Source organism: Sapajus apella, unplaced genomic scaffold (assembly GCF_009761245.1).
Source record: "Sapajus apella isolate SASKATOON/1434 unplaced genomic scaffold, GSC_monkey_1.0 scaffold25, whole genome shotgun sequence".
Classification (NCBI taxonomy): domain Eukaryota; kingdom Metazoa; phylum Chordata; class Mammalia; order Primates; family Cebidae; genus Sapajus; species Sapajus apella.
The window spans coordinates 15,746,300-15,758,513 of record NW_022436965.1 but is presented as its reverse complement, the minus strand read 5'-3'; the positions used below and the strand labels follow the sequence as shown (position 1 = coordinate 15,758,513).

Below are 12,214 nucleotides of genomic sequence, written 5' to 3'. Positions count from 1 at the left end.
GTTGTAATATTAACCAGACTTTGTGAAACAAAAAGTGCCCCATTATACATTCACTAGATGGAATGAAGATATTTAATTTACTCAAGTGACCTTTATAATTGAGAACTAGAACTATTATAGTCTCTCTGGAACAAATCCTTCTGTTCTTAGCCATTCCTATCCTTTTGTTATTAATGTTGTTGTGATCCATGCATCTTCTACTTTTAGGTGACTAAAACCTTATGTTAATGGAAACGTGCTGTTATAAAAAGGAACAAAATGGCAATTATATAACCTGAATTGGTATAAAAATTAATTGCCTTTTTCAAAATCCATATCCCAAAGTAGTATAACTTGTTGATCCGGAAGGATTTTAAAAATATATATGTATTACCGAAATTTTTGTAGATATGCAGTTGTTCAATTTTTTTGAAATGGATAAGAGACTGGAATGTACTCACTCTTCTTTGAAGTTTCAGTTGATACTTTATGAAAGGGAATTCTAAGTTCATTTTAATAGTTATGTGATCTACTATTCATTTAATATTCTTCCTTTCACCGATCAGATACAGATTTTTCACAGCCTCAGTGAACAAGTGGTAAAATGGTCAACAGTAGTTCCATTATGTTTAGCTTTGGAGATTCTACATTAAAGGATTTTTTTAAAGCTTTCAAAACCAACATGGTCTTGAGGAGCTATTTTATTATGAATAATAATTTTGTTAATGGCAGAGGAAAAGGTGGACAGTGATATATATATCTAAATAGAGAAAATTTACTGGTGAGAATACCACAGTGAGATCTTCAGATTTGTTGATGGCCAATTTGTGAAGAATCTACCCAAAGGCAAGTTAGAGAGAACACAATCCACACTGCCCTCACTTCTGACACCAGTTCTAAGTTCAGGGAGTTACCAGAACCACCCTTAAGTTCATAATTCATTAGACATGCTCATGGAAGCTGACAGAAACCTGTTATAGTCACAGTGTATTACAGCTACAGAATAGAGAATAAGCCAGCCAAGAGAAGAAACAAAAAGGGCAGAGTCCAGGAGGAGTACCAGACATGAAGCTTCCTTTGTCCTCTCCCCATGAGTAATGGATGTTACATTTCTGGCATCCATGTGTGATAATACACGTGGGGTATTCCCAGCTAGGGAAGCTCACCCAAGCCCTATTGCCCAGAGTTTTTATTGAGTCTCAATCACATATTACCTGTGTGGCTGACCTTTATTCTCCAGCCTCTTTGTAGGTAAAACTAGCGTGGTATGGTCCAAAGTCTTAGTCATAAATAACACTGTTGGACTATTCAGTGTCCAAGGCCCCCGTGCAAGCAAAGGCCTCCCATCAGGCATGATGTTCCATGGGCTAGAAGTCACCTCCTCCTAGCCAATGGCAAAGGCCAAACTTCTCTTTGAGTAAGGTTAATTTTTCACTATACTCTATGTCAATCAGATAGTGAAAGCAGATGAGGCCAAACTGGAACCAACGACTTACAAAATAGAGACTACACAGACTATGACAGTTTAAATGGCTCCATATTGTTCATAGGATTCAGTTAAAGTGTTTTAACTGAGATCATCTTTCTATATTCTGAATCTCTCTCAACTTCTCCTTTTCTGAATTCCCTTCTGCAGTCAATTAGAGTCACATCTACTTGGCATCCCAAGTGCTTTCCTGCTTTGGAGGGTTTGTTCACACCACTCTTGCTGTTAATATATCATTCATGATCTGTGGGTTTTATTGAGTCCAGCCTAGGCCCTAACTCCCAAGAAAGGCTACTTTTACCACTTGACCCCTTTTGCAGACATTCTCCACTGAATTCCCATAATTAACATTGCCCATATAATTTTTTTGGCTGTTAGTATATATTTCTTTCCATTGATATTTATGCCTTTATCTTGTCTTTACAAGTTATCTTAAGCCTTTTGCAGTTTAAGGAAATTATGGATTATGTCCTGTGTTTTCTGGAGTCCCCAGATCCTATTATAATGTCTTGCATACAACAAATGTTAAATAAGTGTTTGAATGGTAAATTTTCATATAGACATGCAACTAGGAGTGTATTATTCAAATATATGAATTAAATAATCTTGTAAAAATGATGTAAATTATACATATAAATTTCTGAGGTAAGTTAGTCCAGAAAAATATTAGAATTATTTTTGGCAATTCATTGAAGACATCTGGAAACATAAAGGTCAGAAAAATGCTGGAAAATGTCAAGAAAAGTATTGCCATTCCACTCCCAGTTCAAGGCCTTTGTACATTGCTTTTCTCTCTGACTGTCATACTCCTCTAAATATTTCTCTAAATAATCTCACTCAGAGAGGCAAAGGCACCCTACCTAATTTGTCAGCCCTTTCTTCACTATCTCTTTATCTTGCTTTATTTTTATATTACTTTTTACTAACCAGTCAACACTATATGCTTAATGTCTTTCTCCCCTACTACCAGAATATAAGCTCCATAGGGTCAAAGACTTATTCTTGCTGACAATTATATCTTCTATATCTAGAATAGTGCCTGATTCTTAGTAAGTGCTAAGGAAAGTATTTGTTGAATACATGAGTGAGTTTGTACTATTCAGTAAACAGAAAGCTTAATTTTTATATACATTCACTTTTTGTGGGTTTTTATTTTATTTTATTTTTTTGAGACTGGGTCTTACTCTGTTGCCCAGGCTGGAGTGCAGTGGCATGATCTTGGATCACTGCAGTCTCAGCCTGCTGAGCTCAAGTGATCCTCCCATCTCAGCCTACTAAAGTGCTGGGATTACAGGTGTGAGCCAATGTACCTGGCCTTACAGTCAATTTTTGTATCATTCAATGTAAGAAAATGTAATTGAGCCTGAGGAATTTCAAAGAGAAGCATCTAAAGTGATTGAGGAAGTAGTAGAATGTCTTATAAAATTACTAAAAATTGTTCAGCTTATAAAAACAATTTTTAACTTTGACCATGTATGGGTGTGCAGATGGTCAGAGTTATAAAATTATAAAATATAATAATTAGGTTAAAATAGGTGTGTTTATCAAACCCTAGTTTTATCGAGGTATTAAATTTTTTTGGAGAAGTAAAAGAATATTATTTTTATACAGTGGATAATAAATACAGAGCTCTTTCTTAAAATTTGTATGTATTTCAAAAGAGTTCAGAGAGCTGTTTTGATGAAAATCACAATTATAAAGATAATGCAAAATGAGAAATATTTATAACTTTGGAAAATAACAGCATGGAGTTCCGCTATTGTGCTTTACCCAAAAAGGAGTTGCAGGTTTCATTATTGCCTGTTGATATGAGTTTCAAGAATGTTAAGTTCCCCAGTTGGAACAATGAGCAGTCAACAACCCTGAGAATGAAGGCATATCCAAATGTGACCACAGGAGTATTGGGTAGGTATATCTGGAATCTAAAATTAACCCCACATGTTCATTGTAGAGAGTCATCTGGAACTCTGACCTTGATTACTTAGCATCTGTGGGAAATCCAGGCTATACCTATAGGCCTCAGTGCCTCCTAGTCTTCTAGTCCTGAAAGAATGCTTTATTCTATTCAAATATTTCCCACTGGCATCCCAGCACATCCTTCAAGAGCAAGGCACACCATGAATATTGACTGCTCTTGAAATATGCTTCCTCCTCTCCTCTCTACCTGCCTCCCTTTACTTATCATTGTGGTTTCTTTCCCTGAAGAGATTTAGTTCTTCCTGAAGCTAGAATATGGCTTATATTTTTGACTTTTGTGTCAGGCTTTGATTCTGAAGCATTTGGCAGCATTTGTCTGCAGTGACTGGGAAGCAGTTTGTTCACAATGTGATTTTATTGAGATTTTTTCTTTGCTTCTATGTTACCACGCTTAAGACTCCCCTGATCCCATATTCAAGGAACAAAGGCTGGCAGTGACCCAGCCCTTTTGTGTTACTGTTTCTAGATCATGATTTTAGTAGCATGTTTGAAACTAGAATACGCTTTTATATTTTCTTCTTTCATCTCTGCCTCTTTGGATTTTTGGCAGACATCAAGGTGAATAAATCAGACCGACCACTACAAACCCATCTGCTTTCAGGAACATGTTAGCAGACCAGTTTGTGATGTTTTACCATCCAGCATAGAACTAAAAGAGGCTCCCTGTGGAGTAAGAATAGAAGGCACAGTTTAAGGTCAAAGAGTTTTTCAGCTTTGAATCATTTATCTGCTTACTGATTATGCTAGGGACAGTCTATATTGGCATTTTTTAATGGTACTCACAGATTGGTATGGTATAATACTTACAAAGTTGAAATGATTTTGTGGTAGATGTAAAGTGAAAATGCAGCTCACACTTTGAATTTGACAATAGGGATTAATAAAAAAGATGCTGTCACAATTTTTAAAATATGGCAAATCAAGGTACAGACAAAGTGTTCATTTGACAGGATATTACTTTTATGCTTCTGCCACTGCTAAGGTTACATTTGAAAACAATCTTCCTCACTAAAATACCTTTTTACTTGTTGACAGCCCAGAAATTGGCTCATAAAAAATAATAGCCTGTGGTCATCCAAAGCTGTCTTCCTAATGCTTGCTGACACTTCAATGCTGCATTCATTTCTTTCTCACAATAAGCAAGTAAGTGATGATTCTCTTTGAATAAGAATTAAGAGAATTGCAAACATGTCAGGGTATGTCAGCTGTACTGGGAAGACAGTTCATGTAATACTCTTGATAACAGGTGCTAAATTGAACCTACTTTAAATTGATCAAAAGCTAGGCAAGCTGTTTATCATATCTCATAGAGTTGATTTTAAGCTCATCTTCAACAAGCTGAATTGTATCCTCTGTTGGACTATGATTTTATCCAGTAGAGATCAACGTCTTTTTTTGAGAATAAGTTTAGTCTTACTATTAATAGCTTAGAAATTAAAGAGAATACTTGAAAAGCAGATTTAGTTTCTCTGTGGTGACAGTGTCAAGGGTGTGAGTTATCGGAGATAAAACTCAACTTTTCAGACTTTATTACAAATTTCATACTACTTTGTGATCTGAGTCAGCTTTTGTGTATGGACCGACCTGACTAAGGCAGGTGAAAGGATTCTGTCAAGGACTTTGCCTATGAGTTACATTCTTGGTGCTGATGCCAGAAGGGAAACATGTACTTGTGACAGTGGTTTTTGTCCTTTCCATACGTGACTTTCAACTGTTTCTTTAAGAAACTACATTCTAAAGTAATGATGGAAATAGTGACTGCTCTGGGAAATTTAGCTTCTACTGTACCCTGACCTTCCTATCCTTCTTCTGGACCTATTTGTGTACATCTTTCTTTATTGTATGTGTTACATGTAAAGCTGGGGCCAGAGTGTGTATCAGTCGATAAAAGGAGTACTTTATCTGAATGGTTGTTCACTGTTGCTTTTACAGATGGATTCATAGAAATAAGGGTAATTTAGGACACATAAAATACACAATTGGAAATTTAAACAGTTGTACATTAATCCATCATTGTGTTATAAATCTCTAAAGGAATTGGTTTCATAATCATAATGTAACAGAAAAGAGTTATTATTTAGGTATACAAATATAGAAGAATGTCCAAAATGGATATTCTCCAAAAATTTTAAACAGTTGAATAATGATTTTTTTTCTTTTTTTCTTGAGACAGAGTCTCACTGATTTGCCCAGGCGAGTGCAGTGGCACGAACTTGGCTCACTGCAACCTCCACCTCCCGCTTCAAGCGATTCTTCTGCCTTAGCCTCCCGAGTGGCTGGGACTACAGGCGTACGCCACCACGCCTGGCTAATTTTTGTATTTTTAATAGAGGCAGAGTTTCACCATATTGACCAGGCCAGTCTCAAACTCCTGACCTTGTGATCCGCCTGCCTTGGCCTCCCAAAGTGCATTATTCAGCCACACTGGAATTTCTTATGGAAATGGGGAATAATAATATTTCTTGTTATTAATTAATTTTACTTAACAAGTACTTAGTTTTTTCTTGTTTTTAATAATTTTAGCTAGGCAGTATGCTAAGCATTTCACATACATTCTAAATAATGTTATTTTAAATAATGTTATGCATTTGATATTGTCATCCCATTTTACAGATGGAGAAACTGAAGTTTAGCATGATTAAATAACTTGTCTGAGATCCTATAGGTATTAAGTGAGGAAAGTGGAAATAAAATCAATGAGTTTGTCTAGCTTCAGGGCCACTCAAATATTGTATTGGACTCTGAGGTGCAAAATGGGAGATGCCCCTGCTGAGACGTAAGATGTGGAGAGAGTTATACATCTAGATATTGGTGAAATGGCTGCCCCTAAAGAAATAACTTGTTCCCTCTTCTTATTCTGGAGACAACTGGCAGGACTTAGGGAGCCCCTGCCTATATGGGAACCTTCTCAGAAAATGAATTCATATCAGTTTTGGTTGGGCTATGAAATGTTTTTAGCCATATAAAAATAAAAAGTCACATGAAAGCCCTTAACTCCAGGTATTTAGATGATGAATTATTGAGCTTCCTTTTGTCCTTCCTGTTTCTTCATTATATTTCTTGTAAAAATTGACCACTACAACCAGAGGAAGTCTAAAAAGAAAGGAATTAATATTGAAGAGAAAAATTGTTTTGTTTCCCTTCTGCAAATGTTAGGTTTTGTGACTTTCTTGACTCAAATATTTGTTGAATGAGTGAGTGAATTTGGATGATTAGATGTGGATTCCTGAAATATAAACTGTTCCTACTCTCACCTGTTATGAGTAATTGGAAGGTGGGCTAACATTAGCTTTTACTTCAAAAACACAATTGTTTTCTTTTGATTTTCACAAGTTCAGTACACAATTTCATTCCTATTCGTCTGTTGACAAGACTCTGTAATATCTATTGACCTTCACTTATATGAGATGGATCAGTGAATAATGTAGCAAAGTAGCTTATTTATCTATAAAGTTAAGTTCTGGAAATTATTCCCTTAGCCAACTGAGAGCACTTCATAGGGAGAAAAGTCTAGGAGCATTTGTGTATAAACATTTAAAAGTAATCTTAGGAAGGGAAATTTTATGTTAATTGTTTTTTTTGTTTGTTTGTTTTTGGAGACAGAGTCTGGTTCTGTTGCCTAGGCTGTAGTGCAGTGGTGTGATCTCGGCTCACTGCAGCCTCCACCTCCTGGGTTCAAGTGATTCTCCTGCCTCAGCCTCCCAAGTAGCTGGGATTCAGGCATGTACTACTACACCCGGCTAATTTTTTGTATTTTTTAGTAGAGACAGGGTTTCACTGTGTTGCCAGGCTGGTCTCAAAGTCCTGAGCTCAGGCAGTCTGCCCACCTCAGCCTCCCAAAATGCTGGGATTACAGGCTTGAGCCACCTCACCCAGCTGGGAAATTTTATTAAGTAAGGACAAACTAATTTTATTTTCATTTGATTTTGTCCTTTATTTCTTAAATATGGAAGGTCAAGTGTGCATAGAAAAATTACTCAGTATTCTGTGAATTTACGCTCTAGAAACTTTTTTTAACCAATTTTTTCACCAATTTTTTCTTCCCTGAATCAGGCTGTTGGAACCATTTAAACACAGCATAATGGTAAATGCATAAGTAGTTTCTAGGGAATACAGTCCAGAGATTTCTCTCTCTTAGTATCCTGAAAGTACAAAAAGAGTTATCCTATGGCCACTGGGCACATATTTGTCCCTGAAATAGTTCAAAAATAGCAGTAGTAACATTTTCATTCCTCATCTTTCAGGTAGTTTATAAGTGGAAACGATTCACTTATGGAAAGAGAGCTCTTCTGTTGGAGAAAACCTGGCAGAGAAAACTTTGGTCTGTCTGGATACCAGATTTTTGTACATAAGACTCCAGACAAGATAAAACAAATGTTTCATAATATATCCCTTTATACTTACTTTTTTTCTGTACCCCCACCTCACCCTGCAGCTTTCTTTATCATTAGAAACTACATTTACCTTGGCAAATATAAATTTCCTCTGTATCTTTTTACTTAAGTTATGGTGATTTTTATGGCTCTATTTTAATTCAGGTTTAGTATTTCATTTCTGTATGCCATCAGAATTTCCTTTGGATTGATTTGTATAGTATGTTCAGTGTTTGCTAGCAAATTTGGACATTTTCAGTTTGCTTCCTCTCTTTCTGTATATAAGATCTAATTACCACCCAGCATGAAATAGCAACTGAAATGTAGGCAGCAAGAGAAGGTAATGGCTTACCTTACTCCCCTCTTCTTGTATACTTCGAAGCTATCAAGAGAAAGAGAAATGGCATTCATTAAAATTACATACATTAAATTTTTTTTGTCTTTCTTGATTTGAGACTGAAAGAGGGGATTTGTTCAAATCTTTATTGAAGTAAGACATTAAACAATTCTTTTAATTTGCAATTAGTAGTTTGATGCTTCTTTGAATTGTACAAAATATTTTCACCATCAGGGTTGCTAAAAGTAGTCCCATACTATTTTCCTGGCATTTAAAAAGATAAAATAAAAACTTTTCCAGGAATAAAATAAAATCAAGAGAATGTTTAATCATGTTTATGAGGCTTAGAATTTCACTCAGTTTGGGCTTTTGGTTTATAAATTTGTCTTCACCAAATATCTAGGCTTATCTTTAAAGAAGATATCATCTTAATACAGTAGTCTATAGCTTCCTGTTTTGTGAAGTCAATATGTTGGGTTATTAACCTAGGAAAGATTGATAATATTTTTACTTTTTAAGTGCTTGTGGTCTGAGTTTTTATTTATCAGATTGTCAGATTTAAAAATTAGATAATTTGTGGTATTGGGCAGATGAGAAACATATACTCTACTATTGTTTGGAGTATGTATTGGAATGACCTGGAGAGAGGGTTCATGAAAATTGGAAATGCATGTGACTTTTGACTTAGCAGTTAAACCTCAAGGAATTTATCCTTGAGCATGTGTGTAAGACATATGTATAAAAAATTCCTTATGGTATTGTTTGTTATATAGAAGAAAAAAATGCAAAGAATATGGTCATTAATAGGAGAATGTTAAGTAAATTATGATACATCTATATCCAGATCTACCTTATTTTTTAAAAATAACTGCTTCTACAGAGAATAAACTATATTTACATGTCTTGATAAGGAACACTCTATGTTATCCCATTAAGTGAAAGAAACAGATAGTTTGCTTCTGTGGAGATGTATGCATACAACTTCCCTCCATCCCTGCCCCTTCTCCCCATATAAACATACATATACACACAAATATCTATAGATAAATAGGTTAAATGATACAAAGGACCTGTTGGTAGTACTTACCTTCGGTATAAGACTATGAGTCTGGGATAGAAGGGAAGATTTTCTGTTGTTTATTTTTTTGCTTTTTTTTTTTTTAACACAATGTGTATATATTATACTTCATAATTAGAAAAAAATTAAACTAATAACTAGGTCTATTTTTTCTTTTTTAGGACTCGGCCCAGGAGAGTGTTATTACTCGAGATATTCATCGTACATTTCCCGCACATGATTACTTTAAAGATACTGGAGGAGATGGTCAGGAATCACTCTATAAGATCTGCAAGGTAAGACCCTCTACCTCACTTTTTCTACATTATTTTACAGAGCTATACTTTAGAAGCCCTTTTAAGGATTTTTAAGTTTTTTTACTCTGTCTTCCTTTTCTATTTGCACTATGCCATGTTTTCTGCTTTACACACACGCTATGAGATCTCAGTACTCATCCCAGAAGGTGACTTTTCGGTTGCATGTTTTGTGCCCCCTCATGAGGGAGGAGGCGCGGCATAGCCTCAGTTTGGCTCTTCTGCTAACAGGAAAGGAACAAAAGGTCCTCTCAGGCTGTGCTGTAAAAGCTCAGAGGAGTCCCAGATGACTCTGTCTTTCTGACAAGATCATGCAGCAATTGTCTCCATTTTTCTGACAACAGGCAAGTGTAAGAATCAGTGTGGTGCTTATTGTTGAATACTGGCAAGTTATCGAATGTTGTCTTCAGAGTTTCATCACATCATATACCTTTGTATTGTTTTGATATCCTATTTTGAAGTCTTTCTTCTCCCTCATTATTAATAGACCTGGAAAAAAACTGTTTCTTGATTTTCAGTAAATGTGCTCTCCTTGAATACAGAAGATTCTGTCTCTGTCAGTAGAGAATAGCCATCAAGTTATTAATTTTATCAGAAATGCAGAATGAGGTGTGGGGGTATATTCACATTGTCCATATCTACCATTCTAATGGAGATGGTTAATGAATAATGAACTGCACAAAAATTTGGTAGTAATATGGCGAAAAAGGCAAACGTCATGGCTGATTTGTAAGTTAGATAATCAGTACGTGAATAATCCAATTTAGCCTTCGTAGTGAGTAGCAAATATTAACCAGTAGGTAATGAGAAGTATATTCACAAGTCTATATCATTTTATATTTACTGTTTTTTAAAAAGAGCACTTATAACAGCACTCGCCTACATTTTCTAACCAAGTAGGTTTAATGTTTCATTCTGCAAATGGCACAGCTTTCATTAAAGTCCTTGCATGTTGGTGGTTTTGGCCCCTTCCCACTCCTGTCTCTTTATTTCTTACTTTCTCTCATACTTTTTGATCTAACCGTTTTGGAGGATTATAAATATGTGCTGATCAGAAATCTATTTTTATATGAATGTGTCATTCAGAGCTAGAAATATATAAGTAACTTATAATCTGAGAGTATACTGATCTTTGGAAAGCGATGTATCATCTACTTTGAAAAGTACCAAACACCATTGGATGCCACAAAAAAATGTACATGTTCATTATATGCTTGTGAAAGACAAAAGTAATTATTTTTTAAAATTTTCTACTACTTTGAAATTCTGCAAGCTAATTAACATTGGCTTGTGTAAAGAAGATAGGAAAATTTATATCATTTCCAAGTTTATTTAAGAGAGTCTGGTTTATGGCATATGGAACATTTTTTTACCCTAACAGTTAGTGTATTTTCAGCCAGTCAGTGACTTTTCCCTCAGCTTTTCTCTGATTGATACTAGATACTTTCTGCACATAACTAAAACAGATGGTTCTAATGTGCTTGCAGCTTCTGACTTAAAATTTTGCTCCATTGTAGTAAAAATAGTATTTGCCTCGTTATGTAATATTTAGAGGGGAAATAATCTGAAACATTACTAAACACAAAAACAAAAGTTGAATAATTGGCACTTTTAAATGGTTGGTACCCTTTGCTTTGGTGTTGCAAATAATAATGCAACCTTGAATTCATTTGAAAATCGTTATCAGTACATTTGCAGAGCTCATGTAGCCATTTTAGATTATCAGTCTATGTTGTACAACATGACTAAACCATTTTAAAACTCTTTCTGAATGAAGAATATGGTAAAAATGTAGATTTGAGATACTTTATTATCGACAAGTAGCTTAAAGCACACTCAATTTTGTGAAGATGTGGAAAACAAAATTGCATTCAACATAGTATTAAAGTAATAAAAGTTTTTAAGGATTTTAATGCTGTACTGAGCTGTATATACATAAAAATAATTTCACAACAGTCTTTGATAATGGATGTGAGCAGAGATATTTATGTCCTACCATGCAGACCACTTGGTTTGTGATTGACCTGATTCCTTCCCATCTTGATTGACTATTATTTAGTAATCCAGTGCTCATGCCAGGAAACCTTAAGTGTGATGATAGCTCACAGATAGGATAGCATACTTATGAGTAATTTAGGATAGCATACTTACGGGTAATTTAGAATAGAATATTATTCTCAAGCTTCTGCATCTACTTTTATTTGCTGTTTGTATCCAATTTGAGCCATAGTCTTTTATTTTATGACCCCCATTCCATATTCCCAAAAGCTGCCTATGTGTAACCTTTTAAGGCTTAAAGGTAGCCTAACTGTTTAAAGTAGTGTAACTGTTTAAAGGTAGCCTAACTAAGGTTTAAAGGTAGTCTAACTGTTCTAACATTGTTTTTAGAAACAACTGGTTCTAGAATAGCTAGTATTATACCTCACACTCAGCAATACACCTTTGAGTTTCCATTCCGGATACCCTGCACAAAACTGAATAAACGTTAATAACACCTTCATCTTATCTAAGCTCATCGTTGCTATATAATCTGTAAATAAGGACAGTTTTGCTTTTCCTTTACCAATCCTTATTCTTTTTCTATTTGTCTCTTGTCTTATTACATTTGCCATGCTTTTAGTATAGTGTTCAAATAAAGCTATGATAGCAGACGTTGTTTTCTTGCTCCTGATTTTAAAGGAAATGCATCTA

The 12,214-nt window shown here is 35.0% G+C and overlaps 1 protein-coding gene across 4 annotated transcripts in view; it reads left to right on the top strand.

The window, feature by feature from the left end:
* Positions 1–12,214, top strand: part of RABGAP1L (RAB GTPase activating protein 1 like) — a 718,780-nt gene that overhangs the window by 383,623 nt on the left and 322,943 nt on the right. For all 4 annotated transcript variants that reach the window (XM_032291661.1, XM_032291664.1, XM_032291663.1 and 1 more), the window contains one exon: positions 9,392–9,505. In XM_032291661.1, coding sequence (XP_032147552.1) covers positions 9,392–9,505 — 114 coding nt within the window. The remainder of the gene's footprint in view (positions 1–9,391; positions 9,506–12,214) is intronic.